At 45.2% G+C, this 20522-nt stretch overlaps 2 protein-coding genes across 6 annotated transcripts in view; one reads left to right on the plus strand and one right to left on the minus strand.

Annotated features, from left to right (window-relative positions):
- ASTN2 (astrotactin 2) overlaps positions 1-20522 on the plus strand; it is a 736372-nt gene that overhangs the window by 519347 nt on the left and 196503 nt on the right. The gene's annotated exons all lie outside the window — the stretch shown is intronic.
- Positions 1332-13709, minus strand: TRIM32 (tripartite motif containing 32). Of its 5 annotated transcripts, none has more exons than XM_044265037.1 (2): positions 13665-13709; positions 1332-4443 (listed from the first exon to the last, which is right to left on the minus strand). In XM_044265037.1, exon 2 carries the CDS (start codon positions 4419-4421, stop codon positions 2400-2402), a length of 2022 nt encoding a protein of 673 aa, XP_044120972.1. In that variant the 5' UTR covers positions 4422-4443; positions 13665-13709; the 3' UTR covers positions 1332-2399. The 5 variants fall into 5 exon arrangements, with proteins under 5 accessions (XP_044120972.1, XP_044120973.1, XP_044120974.1 ...); XM_044265038.1 differs by having other exon boundaries at positions 1332-4446; positions 13665-13705; XM_044265039.1 differs by lacking the exon at positions 13665-13709 and adding an exon at positions 13384-13469.

The raw sequence follows: 20522 nt of genomic DNA on the forward strand, positions 1-20522 counted from the left end.
TCTGTAGACTCACAGGAGTTTTGCAAGGGTTTTAGCACAGGCTAGGTGAGGGAGCCCATTCTGCAGGCCCATGAACCTGCTTCAACCAGAGAAGCTGGTCTCTGATCTGCTTTACATAATAGACTTGCACTTAAGACTTTATTCGAATCAGGGCACCATTTGTTATAAATAAAAAACAATCAACAAAAACTGCTATAATCGAGGAAACTAGTTTCCTGGGGCTGTATGATGTATGTAATGCAGTCAACATGGTAGATAATTGAAAAGTGATTGCACTAAGCACAGCCTAAAATATTCACATTGAAGAAATAAAAACATTCAGACAACACTTATGACCCTTTTGGGTCAGCGGAGGCTGCTGTAGTCGAGGACCGAGGCACAAGTGTGGCTCAACAGTGGGTAGCCCTAAATGCCGAATACCCGTAGTGATCGAAGGCGCTGTCTTCCAAAAGCATCGGCTAGAAGGATTCCTGCCCCATGACGTCAAGCCAGTCCACAATAAACATTTCTGTGCTGCAAACTCTGTGCCAGAAGCCTCGACCAATGTTATTACCTTAGCAAGCCCCCCACTGACAGCAAGGACAGATCCCGAATGCCAGGTGCTATCACAGATAAAGTGGCTCTAATAACTAGTGTTGTTCTTTGTGATGCACTTTTAATTGGATCAATTTCCTCTCAATTATACAATCCTCGGAAAGCAGATGATGAAACCAATTTCATCTTCAGAACGTGGGGCTTTCTCCAGGTAAAAAGTGCAAGATAAACGAGTTGGACCTCACACCAATTATTTCCCTTCCTATTCTTTGGCAGCTATTACAACAGAAGCCAAAAAAACCAATGCCACCACCGACAAACAAACAATACAATTCTGAGAGGCCCAGCTGAGCAGGTTTTGTTTCTTTTAAAAAGCAAGGTGATAGTTCTTTGGCTTGCCATCGGCCTGGCACCTAAGGAACAGTGTTGCTTAGTAAAACTGAAGCTGGAGGATCCCTGTCACAAATTCCCTCGCCCCTTCTGGTCTTTTTCAAAGGACAAGACTTCTTCCTTTATTGAGCTCTGATTACAAAGATAAAGCAAATGGTAGAGGCTCAATTCCTAACACAGGGTTGGTGATTCTACATAGACCTTGGGGGCTAGGGCTGTACATGTGTGTGGAAGTAAGATTTGGATTTCTTTACATAATGGTGCCTTAGGCTGAATTTTGACTGGGGTAGGTCCTTAATGATCTCAAAGAATTCAGTGTCACATATGGCAGCAAAACAGCAATGGTTCAACTTACCCCTCTCATCTCCCAAATCCCATATTTAATTAAAAGACATGAACACCAGCAATGAAGAAACAGTTATCAATTATTTAATTCTGATAGAGGAATGGAAATAAATCTCAAAACCAAATATTGTGCAGTCACTTGAGGAAAATACAGAATAAAGACCAAACAGTTTTGTCTGATGAAAATGAGATGTGTCTACCTCCCCGTTTGTTGACCCCAGCACGTGCTGTACGCTTCTGCAGCCCACTCTTAGCACAGGTCCGTGGAGAGAGGTACTAGGAAAAATGACGCGCTCTAGAGACTACTCAAAAGTGTTTACTGACTACGTTAGCATTTGTGTTTGTTTACTCCCATCTTTCTGTGCTTTGAAACAATTCCAATCTATATGATCCCATAAAAGGAAGCGATTTCCAGGCTGAAGTCTCCCAACACCAATCAGCTAGGGTTCGATCCATTCTCTGTCATATCTGCAATTAGAGACCAGTCCAAGATGGCACAAAACCCCCAGAACCAAGAGGTACTGCTTCCCAAAAGGAATATCTATCTCCCTTCGTGGCACTGAATGAATGAGCTTTCACTCTGGTAAAGGTGAAGAGACCTGAGACATCATGCCACAGGGACATGACGTCTGAAATGAAAGATGGAGCAGATCCCACTGGAACATGCATACTAAATGTGGCAGAAGTGAAGAGAAAGTGTCACATATGAAGCACATTACAATAAGAGGGAAATACGGGACCAGGGTTATCAAAGCCAAAAGAGGGAAATCAACAAGGATTCAGTACAAGGGCAAATTTCAAATACAGGGGGCAAAAGGCTCTCTACTGAAGCCTCAGAAGTGCCTAAGTTCTAATCAAACTTCAGCTAACCCCATATCAGATGTCCTATTTGGGGCAATACATCTGTTAAAGCTCTAAATTTAGGAGGGAAATAATGCAAAAAACGAAACAAAACAAAACCAAAAAAACAAAAACAAAAACACCCCACTAAAATACAGCTTCTAAAATTCTAGGACTAGCCAGCTGGCATAAAAACACAGGCCAAGTGTACTCTACAATACCACCGATAACCAAGGAAGAAGGGAGAGGAAAGTGGCTGGGAAGCAGAAGAAACAGTTCTCTCTCATCCCCTAAGGGGTAGAGTATCTTCTCAGATGGTAGCTGTAAATCTTGATGCAGTGATCCCAACAGTCCAAGACCAACAGCTGCCCTTTAGGAGTGAGGGCGATGCCCACTGGGCACGTGAGCCCCTCTCGAATAAGGACACTGTAGCCCCCACCCTTAGGAAAGTGGAGAATTTCCTTTCGACTGCTATCGGCCACGATGAGATCCCCACGAGCATCCACACACATGCCAGCGATGCAGCGGAAATCCTCATTCTCTGAGAAGAAGTGGCTAATCTGGCGACCCAGCTGCCCATCGGGGCCCACAGAGCCAATGGAGAAGCCACCCTCCAGGTGGTGCTCATTCTGCCGATTCTCCAGATTGAGGCCCAAGCCCTGGGTGAAGTAGACGGTGCCCTCGGCATCACAGGTGACAAACTTGGGCCGCACGGCACTGCAGAGGCAGCTGTATTTGACCACCCCTGCTCCTCGGTCAACAGTGAAGCACCAGAGCTTTCCACCTTCCACATCAGTGACCACAAACTGGCCAGACGGAAGGGCTGTGATGCCCCAGGGTTTGCTTAGCTGGCTCCTGTGACAGGCCACGCAGTGACCGTCCAAGGTGTATACCTTGAGGGAGTTGTCGTAGCTGTCAGTCACACCGATGAGCCCATGGCAGTTCATGGCCACTGAGAGGGGAGTGAGATTGGGCAGATCGGCCCCAAGGAAGCTCAGCACAAAGCTGTCAATGCCGCTAGGGCTGCGGCGGATCTCCTTCAAGAAGCCTTTCCGAGTGAAGACTTGGATACGGTAGTTGCCTCGGTCAGCAACCAGCACTTCGCCTTGACTCGTCACGTAGAGACTGACTGGAAGGTTGAACATGCCTGGCGTGCTGCCTTTGGCCCCCATCTTCTTGAGAAAGAGGCACTGCTGGATATTGGCAGCGGTCTCGGAACCCCGCTGCTTAGCAGGCGAGGCCCTAGGGCTGGCGACCACTTCCTCGGGGCTCATGTCCATCTCTCTAAAGGTAACGGAGGTGGAGGCGGCAGAGGCTGCCGCCTCCATGGCCCAGGAATCTTCCATGTTGACTGTCCGGGGCTTTTTAACAGCCTGCCCGATTTGGAGGGGGCCGACATGGCCAACCTTGAGAAGCTCCACATCCTGCAGGGTTAGCTCCCGGGGCAGGCTGGCCGTGAGCTCCGGCTCCTCCTCGTCAGCTGTCTCTTCCAAGAGCGCTACATCTGCCTGCTTGATCTTGGCCAGGAAGTAGTCACAGCGAGACACAGCCTGCACCTCTGCAATGTTAAGCAGGTAGCTCTGCTCCTCGACCACCTGACTGTTGGCCTTCTCGACCTCAGCCAAAGAGCCCGTGAAGAACTTCCGGGAGCGAGCCAGCTCCTCTTGGACCCTGCGTTCCTCATGGCCGTACTCCTGGAGAACCGCTTTATACCGTGCTTGAAGGTCCTTGGAGACCCCTTCCAAGGCCACCTTCCGGCGTTGCAGCTCCCCCATCAGCTCCCGCAGGCGGGCCAGCTTCTCTCCAAAGTCCTGACGCCGCTCCTCAGCTGCTTCTTTGACAGGAAGCGTGCAGTGGCCCGGGGGCTGGTGGTCCGCCTCCCGGCAGGGCTCGCACAACACCACGCCGCAGCTCCGGCAGAACTGCCGGGGCAGCCGCCGGCCACAGGACCGGCACATGAGCAGCCCCACAGCCTCGCTGAGCCCGGCCGTGTCGATGATCTTCAGCACCGTCAGGTTGTCCGTCAGCTGGGTGAGGCTGGTTATGCGGGTAATCTTGCTGCAGAACGGACAGCGGACACCATTGATGCTACTGGCCAGGAGCTTCTCCAGGCACTGGCGGCAGATGGTGTGGCCACAGTGCAGGAGCTTGGGCCGCAGCTGCTCCTCTGTGAAGGACTCCATGCAGATGGGGCATTCCAGCACTTCCCGGAGGGCGTCCAGGTTCAGGTGAGAAGCTGCTGCTGCTGCAGTGGCCATCGTGCTTCCCTTGAGGGGCCTGCTAATACAGCCCAGAACCGACCAGCTTGGCATTCATGCTCCAGAGGGTCCAATCCTGCTGACGAGAATAAGAAGCATTTATTCCACTGCCTGCACGAGCTAATTCACTCAAGAAACATCAAGAGAATAGCTACCATCGTTCATTCAGCTGCTGACTTATTTAACAAGTATTTAGTCTACTCCATTAGATGATGGTGATACACAGGGAAGTAAAGCAGACAAAGCATTGCATAGTGAGTAAGGAATCAGGGTCCGGAGTCTCTGGTATTTAGTTGTGTGACCTTAAGGAAGTAACCTAAACTTCCCAAAGGTCAGCTTCCCATCACCTGTCCATACAATCGAAGTGATAATGATGTCTATTTAGTTTTCAGAGGGGTTCAACAGTATGATGAATATGCTGCACCTCGTACAGCCCATGGCAAGCAGTGTGCTTGATAAATGTTATGATCAGTGACGTCTACAACTCAATTTATATTAGGGAAAAAGCATAGGAAAATTACATACAGGAAAAGATTATACATAAGTTCTCTGGGAGCACAGTGGATAGAGTAAATAGTTACTATAGAACTGAGGAGGGCTCCCCAGATGCAGGGACACTTCTGAGATATGTCTGGAAAGAAACATGGCCTTGAGGGATAAAGGCATTTTAAGCAAAGAAAACTATGTGAACTAAAACACAGAGCCTCTTTCATTATGTTATAGAGAGTTTATGGTGCCATGTTTGGGGTCCTAGGAAGCACACATGGAAACAGAAAATTATGATGATAGCTTTAGGTGATCCATAAAACAACAGGTGAGGGAATACATGTATTTTTCATTCATCTATTGTCCCATCTACTCACTGATTCACCCAACTAAGACGAGGTACCATGTATTTACTGTACTAAGTTCCTAGGACACAGATCCTGCCCTTCAGATGCTCTAACTTTAGTAAAGGACATAAGACATGTAGGTAAATAATAACCAAGGCAGAAAACAGTATCATAAATAAGATACAAACTCAATTTGATGGAGGCTAAGAGGCATTCACTCTAATTTGAAGGGAAAAAGAACGGTATTGGATAGGGTCCTGGATACGTGGAGATGGGGGAAAGGGAGTACCAAATAAGGACAGTCTTACCAAAGGTTAGAGAGCAAGAACTTCAGTGCATTAGAAAGAGAACAGGGAACATGTAGCCTCTATAGGTTTGTTTAGAAAATGAAATAATGCTGCCTTCACAAGGTGAATGCAAGGATTAAATGAGATAATACAGGTAGTGTATAAACTTCCAAGTTTTGGCTCAGCACAAAAAAAAGTCTCGGGTAAATTTTAGTTCTCTTTTCTGTCATTTTTAGGTTAAAATTGTGGGAGAATATAGTGAGACCAGAGTTATCTGGTTTGATTATGAGAACGATGATAAAAAGTCTTCAGAGCCAAAATGAGACTTTCAGATTTCATTTTGATGGGCGTAGTGAAGCAACACATGTTTTCAAGCATGGAAGTGATAACGATCAAAGCTCGAATGGAGTAGGTGAAAAGGCTGAGAAACTAGTTTGGAAAACTGCTGTACAATTGCCTGGGTGAGGAAATGGGGAGCCTGAACTAGGGAGCAGGTGATGGCAATGGAAAGATGCACTTGGGCAAGATTAAGAAGTACAATCACCAAGATAAGTCGATTAAAGAGGGGGAAGTGGTACAGCTAAGAAAGCCAGAGACTCAAGCCTGATGATTTAAAAAAAAAGTACTGCCTTATCAAGACAGTTTATTTTTGGCCTGGAACACCCCCTACTTCACCAAGTACAAGCCATAAATACTCCCACCTACCTTGATCCACATATGCTCATGAAATAGAACAGAGATCTCAGTGCTCTGCAGATTTATGTCAGTGTCAGTTTATACCCCAAATTAGAATGAACAGATCTAGCAAGGTGAGGCACAGGGGCCAAGTGCAGCCCTTCTCAAATGCAAATTCTACAGCTGTGTCCTTGCAGTCTCCTGATCATGCAGACTGTCAGCCGTCAAGGGGAAGAGGAGGGCAAGTTAGCCTGGTTTAAGGATAATGCAGCAAGGTGAGAAAAGCTTTGCAAACGTATCAACTTCTTTCTCCATGCATATAGAAGACAGGAAGTCTATGCAGAGATACATATTACGGAGTCTCCCCATACTTACTCTGCACGGTGACCTGACAAATATTCAATAGCAGACACACATAATTTATCCCAAGTCAACCCCACCTCTCTGAAATCTGACTTCTCTTCCACCAGAAGGGAACAGTAACCATCTAGTACCTTCCATATGCCGGATACTGCACTAGATGCTTTCTATACTTAATCTCATTGAATCCTCCTAATGACCCCACAAAGCAGGTACTATTTTTATTATTTTATGATAAGGAAATGAAGGCTCAAAACAAGTGATTCAAGGTCACAAAGCTCAAACATGCTGAAACCCTGTAGTACAGATATCTTTAACTTTATTTAACCCAGAATTACTTCGAGTTTTAGGGCTTTTCCCCACTCTCATGTAACACTTGTTGACAAGTGTTCCCTGGACCACTGTTTGGGAGATGCTGCCTTGTAGAATGTAAGTTTCTCCACAAAAACGAACAATACTACTGTTATGAGATTTAGCCCCAGTGGAGTCGTTGGCTACTCTGATTTATTAGCTGGGCGACCCACTCTCACACACCAACCTTGTAACCCGTTATGACTCAAATTCATGTCTCAACAAAATAACACACCATCAAATGTCCTGAACCTATAGGATCTCATGTGTATATGTGAAACTTACTACTGAATTCTTAGATGCCATAGGTCTGGGTACAGTACTATAGAAATACTGATGAAAACCTTAACTCAAAATCCATGCAAATTTTAGGTTCTAAACCAACAGCTTCAGCTCCGTCTTCCATCATCTGGCACAACAGACTGAGGGCAACATTTGGTGTTTAGATCCAGAGCATGCTACCTTACAATGCAAGGGACATCTGTTCTTCCCAAAGCTGGCACTGCAGATCAGCTAATTAGACAAGTCTGCCAACTTGTAAAAATACTAGCAAATTCTTTCCCCAGCTTTCTGGAATATCATACCACCTCCTTCAATTAAAAAGCTTCTTGCCTCCTTGTCTAAGCTATCTACTTTAAAAAATGAATTTACTATGCCCACATCCATATCCCAAATTATCTCAGCTATCTGCAGCTTCGCCAGGCTCCCTAAGGCAGAAGAGAATGTCAAGGATTCCTACTCTAAAGCCAGTGTGCTCTGCCAGGAAAACATGAGTTCTCATCACTAAAGCATCAGGTAAATGGCCTCAAACTTGGGAAAGGCCTGAACTATGTCTCCCATGTCTATGACCCATCAACCCTGCCTTCAGCAGGATCCCAGCCTGATACAGAACCATACGACAGGCAGATACAGTCCCTCTCATCAAGAAACATACATCTAGCCATCACTGTTAATACTAACAATGATTCAGATCGCAAGTCAATTCGAACTCAGTTTCCCTCAAAGGACCAGAGGGTGACAAGAATTGTCTTACCGTTCCAAGTCCCGTCATTAGCCACGCATTTTCTGTCAGCTATAAACTCTAAAACCAATCAGAATGAACCCTCAACATGTTATAATAATCTTGTCTGCCTTCATGACACCTTAAAGATGCTTCCTGTTGCGTACTCTGTACCGTCAATTCTTGAACCCTCACCTCACTGCTCTGATCTCACGATTAATACCGCACTTCCCCTACCAATACTAGCCCAGCTCTTCTGCTCCAGATAAGAATCTACCCCTCAAGTTGTGTTTACTTCGGCTGCGCTAAGACTCAGGAATATCCTATAGTCACTACCTAACCTGATCTAGCCCCTGCTGGCCCCTCCATGCTTTCCCCGGTCCATGAGTTAAATAACCAGGAGAACAGAAAAAAATAAAAAAACCCAAACCCCGTGAACCCTGAAGTCAGGCAGAACTGGGATTAAATCAGCACAGCCATTTACAAGTTGTGGGACAAGTGGAAAGTTATTTAACCTCACTAAATACTATCTTCTTACTTTATTAAAAGCAAGAAACTAGGGATAATGCATTTCAAGTGCCTAGTATGGAAAACAGCAGGTGTGAACTTTAAAATGGTTAATCATAATTTTAATAAAACCAGCAACAGTATTAACAGTAACAACTAGTACTAGTATTAACAAAGCATCCAGTTTACAAACTACATTTTCAAAGGGATGAAGAATCTTTCTTTTCATGGCAGATAAAAGCACATCAAGATTAATAAAAGAACTGGCCAGCTTTGAAAGAATTTGATCGAGAACACTAGGCATCCATGCTAGAAACTGATGTGCAGAGGAATTCACAACGTCTCTTGCCCAGAAAATAAGCTCCTTCTAGCAGGGACTAAATATGGAATGCTAGAATTAGTAGTGATCTCAGAGGGTAGAGTAGATGAGTGAATGGAGATCAGAAGAGAGCTATCAAGAACTCATTAATCATACGGCTAGAACTAGGACTAAAAGGTCACTGGCCGTGACCAGAATTATACAGATTAAGAAAGCGGGTTCAGCAATCAAGCTTTTTGGATTTCAGTCCTGGCTCTACTGCTTACTGTGGAGACTGGGACAAGTTAACCAACCTCTCTGGTTCTCAGAAGGGCTTTAAAATAGTATCTCCCTTACAAGGTTACTGTAAAGGTTTAAGTGGGATTATGTGCATAACGCACTTAGAACAGCACCAACGGAGGCATACAGTTAACTGTGCGGTATTACAATATGTAGCGGCAGCCACTACCCAGCCAAAGAGAAAAGCCAGCACTTTTCAACAGGCATCCTGTACCCAAGATATCAGATATGTAAATTTCAAATATAAAAATTCTGAGCCTTCACTAGAGAGTTTTACCTGATCTCAGAATCTAAAGATTAGAGATGGCCATCAGCAGAACTGAAGAACTTTAAGCAATTAACCGCACAAACCTTTACTGACCACATACTACCAGTCCAGATCCATAAAACACTATGCATATAATTTTCAACAAAACCAAACACAAACAGACCTCTTTACCTAAAAACTAGAAAACATGTAAAACAGTACCACATTTCCTTTCCTAAGACATGAAGGTCCATGCCACCATGTCGCATTTCTGCTTTGACTGGGGTTTTACAAGGCTTATACCACTCCCTTTCTAAACTCTATTTACTCCTCTTGCACGTGAATGGAGTGCTAACCAAGTGCATAACCATCTCCCCAGTGGAGTGGCTGGCAGGAGTGACTTTCACAAAGTCTGAGAGGCCCCCACTTGACACTCACCTAGTTCTGTTGTGTGGAAGAGAGCTGGGAGTTTAATTTTACTCAGGGCATTTAAGGTTACCTGCAAACAGCTAAGAAAACCTCAAGTAGAAGCTTATAGGGAAACACAGGCATCACCGACAGAGCTGTGTACGGGCCTGAGACAGATAAAACCCAGAAGGGAGAGTTTGTGGAAAAGGAAACCTGAATTACAATATGTCAAGGACAGGTTAAATCAGTACTAGTTTGCTGGAAAGACAGTTGCCAGTCTCTTCTAAAACTGCAGGAGCTAGAAAGGTTCCCTTGCATCTTCCACAAACACTTAGGTAATATCAATGCTACCAACGTGACTTAGAGAATCTAGGACAAGGGGAAAAAGAGTCCTTTCTCAGAGGACCTCCAATCATCTCCACCTGCCCACCTGTCTTCTGGGTCCTTCATCGGCATACAATACATGCTCACTTAATCATGAGCGTCTGATGAAAGGATCAGGAAGCAGATCCTGGGAAAGGTACAAGAGGGGATGGGAATTTGGGACAGACTGGTGGGGGCTGCTTAAGCTCACTGAAATTTGGCAAAACAACCTTCAGTTTCCTTCTAGCAATGTCTTCCTCTTATAAAACAACCATTTATTGAATGTCAGGTACCTTGTATTCTCGTAATAACCTTGTGAAATATGTGTTATTCCTCTTTATAAATAAGGAAACCAAGGTTCAGAGAAAAGCAACCTAAGGTCTCAAAGCTGGTAGGTAGTGGAAACTGAGATTCAAATCCAGGCGTGTTAACTTGCAGTCATAAAACAACACTGACTCAAAAAATCTGTTACTCTTCCATAGCTGATGAGGCTCCCGTTAGCTCTAGGCAGTTTGGCTGAGAGGTTAGTAAAGGTACCTAGGAATGATTTTCCAATCAAATTATTTATTAAAATAAAGGGAGTGTCACAGAGGCAGCACATCAGTGTGCTCGGACAGTGATCTACTTGAAGGGCTTTGTAAACTTGACTACCAAACTCTCCAGACATAGGTGTATAGGCTTTAAGTGTTGGAAAAGCCTTTCTAATAAAACTAGTATCATACTGCGTAGGAGTCAGACGTATCTGGGCTCACATGCCCACTTTGCCCCTTGCTGTGTAGCCTTGAGTAAAGCATTTAATCTGTTAGTTTTTTCATCTGCATAATATGGAATACCTACATTGTTGGCAGGATCACTCGCAGGATTAATAGAGTTAATGCACATAATAAACAATAAATGGTATTCTTATTTTTAATAGATTGAGGCTGATAAGAAGTGTCTGTCCAAGGTCACCTGGTAAATTAGCAGCAGAGGAGGGATTTTAGACTTCAAGCCTCTTGAGTCTCAGGGTGATTCAACTGCCATTACATATTTTCCATGGTGGTGTGTTTCGATGTCCTAGCTAAATCTCCTGCCTTCTGATGCAGCCCTAGTATGTTTCCGAACTGGCTTCAGCAGTGCTACAGCTAGTCCTGGAGCAGACAGAGCAAATGCTGTTCTGTCCCAGGGAAAAGAAGCCCAAGAGATCATTTAGAAGCAGGAGTTACCTTCCAGAGGATGAGAACCTTCAGCTTCAGTCCCCCTATGAAATGTTTTTTCAACCAATGGCCTCTACACCTACCCTTTAGTCTCCAGCACCTCATCCTAACCTCAAGCTCCTCCCCTTAGCTACCTACTGGTCCTGGTCTAAGAGCAAATCACGAACAAAGTCCAGGGTTACTCCCTACGTAATGAGATAGTTTTGTCTCGTTTAGAGTTCAAATTGATAGTCAGTGATACTCACTGGGCAGCCTTTCACTGAAGGGAATGCACTGAGATTTTGACTAAGCAGACCCCAGTGGGGGGGGGGAGAAAGAGGGAATACACAGGGTTACAGAGATCTAAATATGAGCCTGGCTCTGCCATTCCTAGCTAAACAAGTCACTTCCTAAGACGGAGTTTCCTTATGTATAAAACTGAATAGAGCAGAACCTGCTTAGTAGTGCTGTGATAAAATTAAAATTACTAAAATGTGAGTGCTGTGCACCAGACACTAAGCACCGTGATTTACTTCACTGAATCTTCATAATACTCTATGACGTGGTCTTGTTATTAATACTTTATAGATGAAGGGCCAACAACAGGGAAGTTAAGTAACTCACTCAAGATCACAAAGCCAAGTAGAGATAGACGCAGGATTGGAATCCTGGAGTAGAGTTCCTCAGCTTTGGCACTACTGACAGTTTGGGCCAGATAATTCTTTGTTCGGAGGGGCTGTCCAGTGCACTGTAGAATGCTCAACAGCATCCTTGGTGTCTATCTCCTAGAGGCCAGTAATCCCTGATACCCCGACTGTAACAGCCGAAAATGTCTCCCGACATTGCCAAATGTCTCCTGGGGGACACCACTTCCCTAATTAGGAGTCATCTCTTTAGAACTTGGCACAGGACTAAATACTTAATGTTCCCCTTTTCTTGTCTCTCTCTCCCAGCCCAAACACTTCACTCACAGAGCCACTGCCTCTTGAGCTGTTGGTCTATAAGTGACCTTATATAGGATTAATTCAATCTACTTATATAACTGATAACAGAAACAAGGCCTGAGATCTTGTTCTACTCATCCCCTGAAGGTCTCACATACTATGTGCTGTCACAGCTTGGAGGGATAGCCAAAAGGATACTTGGGCAGATGACCTTGAATAGTTTCCTGTTTTATGGCTTTTTAACCACTCTTTTTTCTCCTCCCAAGCCTACTTTCAGCAGGCCCAGGGTTTAGAGTGAGTGGCCGTTCCATGGCTGCTTTGTGATAAGTGATCTTTGGTTAGTGAGGGAGGCAGATTCTGCCCCTAACAGGGAAAGCCAGGCTCCTTCACAAGTTCTCATCTCTGAAGACTTCTGACTTGGCTGCTGAAACCCTGAACTCTCCTAAACTTCATACACTGAAATCCAGCGCATGCCTTATCTCTAGGTCCTTAGGGCTCTAGCACTTCCTTTGCTTCCCATGCAGACTTCAGGAATATCCTTTTAGCAACCCAACACCAATCCACATATCTATTCTATATAAGTCCCCTTATTCTATAACCCAGTTAGTACATCTCCATCCTACCCCGCAACCCCCCTAAATTGTGTTCCCAACCGTTTTTACAATAGAGAATTCAGCCTTTTGGGCTCTCCGTTGCAGCCCTCACCAGTTCTTTACCCATGCACCCCAAATCCCTGGCACAGCTCCTTTTATGCCTGTTTCCAAACCTCTGCAGCCTTCAGCCCTGCATCCCAGCATGACACCCCAATCACACAGCTCAGACTTCTGCCCTCCAATCTGAGCCCCTAACTCCTGCATTCCATCAGGCAAGATGCGGCCCTCAAACCTTTTCCTTTTATCCTCCCCATGTCATGGGTTGCCTTTTCAAACCTGAGCCAGGCCCCCTCTTGCTAAGAGGACACTGCCTCCCACTGACTCCCCCATGAACTCACCCCCTCAATTTTCTCCAGATCCCATCTGGAAGATGCTTCCTCCTTAGCAATACGAATATCCTCAGGCCCTGCTCTCTCATCTCGGGTTTTGCCCCTCAAACGCCTAGTGGCCCCAGATTCTCTCAGCCTCCCGAGATGCGGTACCCCAAGTCTCATCAGGGCCGCCCCAATTCCTTCCTGTTTCCGAAATTCTGCACCCCCAGATGTCTCCAGGGCCTTCGGACGCCCTCCCACCGTCCGGATGCTGCACCCTCTCTCCTCAGGGCCCCCACATTACCTCAGGCCTCCCGAGATGCTGCACCGCGGATTGTGTGGGAGCCCCTTTCTCCCCTCCCGGCAGAGCTGCATCTCTTTTGAGCTCCTCTGCCCCATCGAATCCCTCCCGAGCCTGCTTCTCGCAGCCCCACCCCCACCCCGATCCTACCCCTCAGATCCGGTCCCCAAACCCTGCCAGCCGGGCGTGGGCCGCGCCAGCGCAGCCCCCCGCCCCGCCACTCAGTCACCGCCCGAGACTCCGGCCGCGGTCCCTGGTCCCGGACCCTCCTTCCCGCCCCTTACCTGACCGCCCGCGGCTTCGACGCGTCCACCGCCGCCAGCCCACCCGCCCGCCGCCCTCTGCGCACGCGCCGCCGCGCTCCCCTCGGCGGGCGCTAATTCGTAAAGCCGTCTGTCTGTCACTGCGCCCCGCCCCAGAGGCATTCTGGGGCTTGTAGTCGTGCGGGCCGGAGCGTTCGCGGCCCAGCGGCTGGGTAGGGGCGGGCTCCCAGCTGGGAACCTCCGGGCCTTTGGAACGCGGCCTGCAGCTTTATGTCCCCATTATGCAGACTGGGAAACCGAGGCAAAAGCAGCCTGCGCAAGTTCCCTCAGCGAGTTCGGGGCCAAATCTGATCTCCTGTGTCTGACTGCAGATACCCGCTTCGTTAACCCTTCACGTCCAGCAGCAGGCCAGGGGAGCCTTGGCTCCCGCAGAAGGGTCTCCCGGAAACGCAGCTTGGGCACGTGAGGAGTGGCCAGGGAAAGAACCCCCGCCCGCCGCTCGCCACATGCCACCCAGCGGGTAGTCGCAGAGCCTGGACTCGCCTAGAAAGGCAGTTCCTCTGGCTCCAAGTTGCTCCCTGGGATGCCCCGCAGCCTAGACGCCCGAGGTGGACGCAGCCCCCCAGCGAGGAGTCTTTTCCCTGCACCGCTGGAGGCCGCAGGAGAGCTAAATAGGGGAATGCGCTGTGCACCTGCTGCCCCTGCTGTCTCTGCAGAGCGAAGCTCCGCTGGAACCCAAACCCAAGCCCTCTGGGGCGCCCAAGTACAACCAAGAGCAGGAGGTCAGGCCTATGGCTGCTGAGCTCCTGTGGCCCCTTAAGTAGTTCCAGGCCTGGCAGAGTGCCTGATCCTGTAGCTGACTGCGTGACACAGCGTAGGAGCAGGGCGGGGGTGGGGTAGCATGGGCCCTAACTGCAAATCCCATTTAGGTTTGTGACCCTGCACAAGCGTAACACAATGAACAGAAACAAGAACAGAACTATCCTCTTTGAGCACTTAGTGTATGGCTGGGGCTAAGCACCTCCCATGCATAACTCCTTAATTCTCACAACCACCCTATTTAGATAAGCAACTGACCCCCCCCCCCCCCCCACCCCCCCCCCCCCCACCCCGCCGCGCTGCAACACAAAGCCAAGTGTTCTGGAGGCTAAAGCCCCCGGGGACCCAAGACTGGATGAGAATCCACCCTGATTATCTTGTTTAGCCTCTACTCCGCCCATTTTTTTATTTCTAAACAGAGATAACGTTTGTTTGCTATGATGATTAGCTAAGATTATGAGTACACAGTGGTTTGCACTTAATTAACGCTAATTTATTTAAAAAACTGTAATTAGCTCTTATTACTCTTGAAATTGCCAATTTCTGAAGCCCTAGCCCCCAGCCTTTCTGATAGTGAGGTCAATGGGAGCTTGGGTCGGTATACTTAACGGCATACTTTGAACAGACCTGGGGGCTCCGGATGCCTGATAGAGCTCTGGAGCTATTTAGACCTCAAGGATACATTTGTAGTCCATGGCCAGCCAGAGTTTGACCTGACTGACCAGGAATAAGTTGAATCAGGAGTGGGCTGAAGAGAGAGCCCAGCTGAGGACTGAAGGGCCTTGGGGCAGAATTTTGCTCAAAACTGGTAGCTGGCTAGTGGGTGCAAACAAAACCCTTTAGGGCCAAGGGAGGAGGAATGCTGTGCCCAGGACGGAAGAGTCGCTGAGTAAGAAAGTCAGACTCAGAAATGTGACTTTAAGCATGTTGCATTTTTTGTCTGATTTATGCTTATTCTAGCCGCAAGATGACTCAGAGGGGTCAGCTGGTTAAGAGGGGACCATTTTTTGAACACCAGCAATTTACCAGGCACTTCATAGATAATCCCCTCAGCAATGATTGAAGTAGATACCAGTAGCTTTCTCTTACAAAGAGGCATCTGAGACCCAGCAAGATTAACTAGCTTATCTACCTTAGCCTCAAAGGAACTGGTAGTAGGGCTGAGGTACCACGCCAGTTAGACCCATGGACATGCTCTGAACCACCATCCAAAGACTACTCCCATTTTATGACCCCAGACATCTTTTCACTTTATTGGTTGAAATATGTTTATAAGGATCAAAAGAGGAGGAGGTATGACAATGCTTAAGAAGTCAAGGAATATGGGGTAAATCCTGGCTGTCAGTCATTATGACCACAAAGTGTGATACTGTGAAGCCAAGACACTCAAACAAGCTCTTCTGGGCAGCCTTGCTAGGGAACAGCAGGATTTGCCTTCTCTCCTGAGTTTCTGCCACGATGGAAAGTCCAAGTGGCCTATTTCACCAGAATGGCAAGAAACCTTTCTGGATAGGGACCTGGGGTACTTCTACCAGTCCCTGTGTTGCAGGCTGGGGAGATGGGAGAATTGCTGGCAAATAGCTTCTTCCCAAACTTAAGACCTCACCCAGACCCTCCTCTCAGACTAGATGGGTAGTTACCACTCTGTTTGCTGAAAAACACAGTTCCTGGCTCCCAGAATCTCAATTCAGAACTCATCATATTTTTATACCCATGTTTCCCCACTCAGAGAGAAGCCTAGGGGTACTCCTCTGACAGTCTGGGGATATCGAACAAGCAGTCTTTAAAGAACAATAATGACAATGAAAAACCCTTTCTTTCTCTTCTTTAAAAAATCTGTTTGTTTGACTGTCCTTTTTTTAATGTTTAAATTACTTACCAGTTAAATTAATTACCACTCTTGCCACAAAAATCTCAGAGTAAAATAAATACCCTGGGAAAAGGCACTCATTTTAATTCTGTGGCTTTGCATACTCTGGCACAATATTAGCATTCCTCATACACGGAGACATTTTTACAATACTCTTTGTGGAGTACTTGAAATACTCTTTATTCAGCATTTTAACTAATCTTTTTTTTTTTTCATTTAACTTTTAAACTATATCAGTTTCCTAGGGCTGTCATAACAAATATCAGAAAGTAGGTGCTTAACACAGGGAGAAATTTATTCTTTCACAGTTCTGGAGGCTAGAAATCTGAGATCAAGGTGTATGTGGAAGCAGGATTTCTATGAAGTCTCAAAGGGAGGCTCTTTCCTTTTCTCTTCCAGCTTCTGGTGGCCACAGGCATCCCTTGGCTTGCAGTAGCATAACTTCAATATCTCTGCCTCCATCTTTTGTGGTCAGTTTCCCTCTTTGTATCTCCATCTTCACATGCCATTCTCCTCAGTGGATGTGTCTATGTAAGGGCAACAGTCAGATTAAGTGTGACTACCATCTTACCTAATTAAAACTGCAGTGTGACCTCATCTTAACTAATTATATCTGTAATAACCCTATTTCCAAATAAAGCCACATTCTGGTGTACAGGATATCAGCCTGTGTCTTTGGGGGACATAGTTGAGCTGGTAGCATCATCCTATGATATTCGTACTATTTTCTCTATTTGCTAATATTTCTAGTTTAACCTCTCTTTTATTTTCTTAAAGATGAAAATAACAATAGCTAACTCACAGGTTTGGGGGGGTTTGTGGCAAAATAAGAACTATTGGATGTTAAACATTTACATTTTAGGATGTTGCTTGACATGTAGTAATGTTCATTTCAGTGCACTTATTATTATTATCAAGATAGTTTGCTTTGTTAAGTCCACCACTGTGTGGTAGAAAGAAAAAGGGCTTTGGAGTCAGACCTTGTGGGAACCCCAACCCCTTTACCAGGATGGTTATTTTGAGGAAGAGATGAAAAGATGATTTGAAGTAAAGCATGGTAACTTGTTGCAAGCGACAAGCTGTGGAACCTTGGAGAATTTACTTAGCCTTGCTGTACTTTACTTTCTACCTCTGCAAAATGGGACTAACAGGAATGTGAATGTTGGATGACTTAATAGAGCTCAAGTTTTTAGAGCGCTGCCTGGTAGAGAGTGAATGTTCTAGGAAGGTTAGATACTGTCATAATTATTATCATTACTGTGATTTATACTATTCTTAAAAAAAAATATTTCCCCCCTCTTCTATTATTGGAAAACAATTCTAAAGAGGAAGAGGAATTTGTGCTTATAGAGTCTAAGGGAGAAAAAGGAAAGAATTAAAAATAGTACTTCCTAACCAAGTCTGTTTGAGCCTAGAGGTTTAAAATTATTAAAATTTCCATGAAACAATATAATAAAATTGTATCTATCACTCTTACTTACGTCTAAACTGAATAATAAATTATCCCAAGGTGGTGTGGTTTAAAACAATGCACATTTCTTTCTTTTTTTTTTTTTAATTTACATTCAATTTAGTTAACATATAGTGTATTATTCGTTTCAGGGGTAGAATTTAGTGATTCATCAGTTGCCTATAACACCCAGTGCTCATTACTTCAAGTGCCTTCCTTAATGCCCGTCACCCACTTACACCATCTCCCCAACACTCCTCCCCTCCAGCAACCCTCCACTCGTTTCCTAGAGTCAGGAGTTTCTTATGGTTTGCCTCCCTCTCTGTTTTCATCTTATTTTATGGTGTTGTCCCTTCCGCTACGTTCATGAAACAAAACAACACACGTTTCTTATTTAACAGACTCTGTGAGTCAGAATCTGAGCACAGCCTGGCTGGATCCCCTACTTCACAGTCTCTCATAAGACTTATGAGAGGTGGGGCGCCCGGGTGGCCCCGTGGGTTAAAGCCTCTGCCTTCAGCTCAGCTTATGATCCCAGGGTCCTGGGATCGAGCTGCACGTCGGGCTCTCTGTTCAGCGGGGAACCTGCTTCCTCCTCTTTCTCTGCCTGTGTTGATTGTAGGATTCAGTTCGTCAAGGATTGTTAGACTGAAGGCCTCTCTTTCTGCCTTTGGGCTGGAGACTTTGAATGATTCCTTGACACGTGGACCACTCCGGGAGAGCCTGTTTCTGCAAAGCAAGAGAGAGTCTGAGGAAGACAGAAGTCACAGTCTTTTGAAACCTAGTCACAGAGTGATATCCCTTATTGTCATTTTCTGTTGGGTAAAAGCAAGTTACTCAAGTGGAAGAGATTATAATAGGCCATGCATATTAGGAGATAAAATCATTCCAGGCCATTCTGAGAGGCTCCGTCCCTCCCACCTGCCTTCCATCTTCCACACTTCCCTTTCCTCCCTCCTTCAATCTCTTATCCTTGCATCTCCCTATCTACCGTCTGTCTGCCTGTTTTTAGTCTGCTTTCTGCTGAAATTTTGACTCTACTCTGCGTATGCCATACTCAATACCTGTGTGTTTCTCAATCTGGCTTTTACCCAGGACATGGTATGTGTTCAATAGATGTTTGAATTTAATTTAAATTTACAGCATAAAAGAGTATGTAAAAAGAGTCAACTTTATCCGTTATCTTGATATAACCATTACATTGGTTATATTCATATAAATATAAACATTTATAAGGTTCTCCTTTAATCTGTTCATGCATACTTATGACCAAGTTGGGTATCTTCCTTTTTTTTTTTTTTTTGAAAGATTTTACTTATTTATTTGACAGCGAGAGAGAGTAAGCAGGGGTGTGGCACACAGAGGGAGAAGGAGAAACGGGCGCCTCACTGAGCAGGGAGCAGGACTCAGAGCTTCATCCCAGGACCCTGGGATCATGACCTGAGCTGAAGGCAGATGCTTAACCGACTGAGCCACCCAGGAACCCCCAAATATTTTTCGAATAAATATCAATTTTTATATTTATTTAATATAGGAAAATGTTTGAAATCACTTTTTTCTGGCTGTCATAGTTGTCAGATTGGCTTACATAAGACTTTCGCAGGTTGACACGCCCATTATTGAACATTTAACCATCACAAATAAGGCTGCATAAATGTTCTTGTGCAGGGAGGATTTTTTTTTTTTTTAATTTTGTTGAACTGATATGGAAACAGCTGGTTCAGAATTTTGAAACGTTATTTCAATATTATATGCATTTCTGTGTGTTGGCCAGACCCACTTTCTAATAGTTTGAACTAATGCATGTAGTCCAAGGGCGGCAGTAATCAAACACGGACCAAGTAGGTGCTGGATAAATGTTAGTAGCATTCAAAGAACATTTCCTGTGTAGTGTCATTAGCCTCAACTCAACACAATGCTTAGTGGGGGTTGCTGGAAAATTTCCCATGGGCCTTATTTCTGCTAAGTCTCATATCTCATCCCCATTCCAGATTACCTGCTAAGTTCGTCTCAAGGATTTCATTCACCTTTCTGATTATGGTGGCTGCCGTTGCCCACGGCATCCGTTGGTATCTTTAAGACTGGGTAGCAGCAGACAAAGAGACAGTCTTCTTTTCCCAAACCCCTCCCCCATCTCTAACTTTTATATTCTTCTCATGTCACTGCAAACTATTATTCTAATTTATTTTTACAGAAGTGGGAACACTTTATTGCTATTTAAAAAAATGTAAACATAATACGAGTGAAAATGCATTTAGAAAAAATCATCAGAGCAGTACATACTATAGATGTGAAGAATTCCTCCTCGTCCCCAGCAATAACTGCCTTACTGATTTTGTGTAATCCTCTGGCAGCCCTCTCTTCTCTGTATTTTATTGAGAAAAGTGCACATGCAAGGAGAGAAAATGGTATAGTGGATCCCTGTGTGACCATCACCCTGCAATAATTATTGTCAATAGTTTGCTGATTTTGTTTGACTATCCCTCGCTCCCAATTTAGTTTTTGTTGCTGAAGTCTTAAAATAAATCCCAGGTATCCTATCACTCCTCCTTTAAATACCTCAGTATTTATCTCCAACAGACAATTATTTTTTAGCATAATCTCTCAGCATCATCATCACATCTAGCAATTCACTCAAATGTCCTTAAAGTGCATATATGCGCAATTGTATGCATATATACGCATATATATGCATATAAATTGCATATATATATATATATATGTAGGTGTCTTTAAATAA

Source organism: Neovison vison, chromosome 9, assembly GCF_020171115.1.
Source record: "Neovison vison isolate M4711 chromosome 9, ASM_NN_V1, whole genome shotgun sequence".
Lineage (NCBI taxonomy): Eukaryota > Metazoa > Chordata > Mammalia > Carnivora > Mustelidae > Neogale > Neogale vison.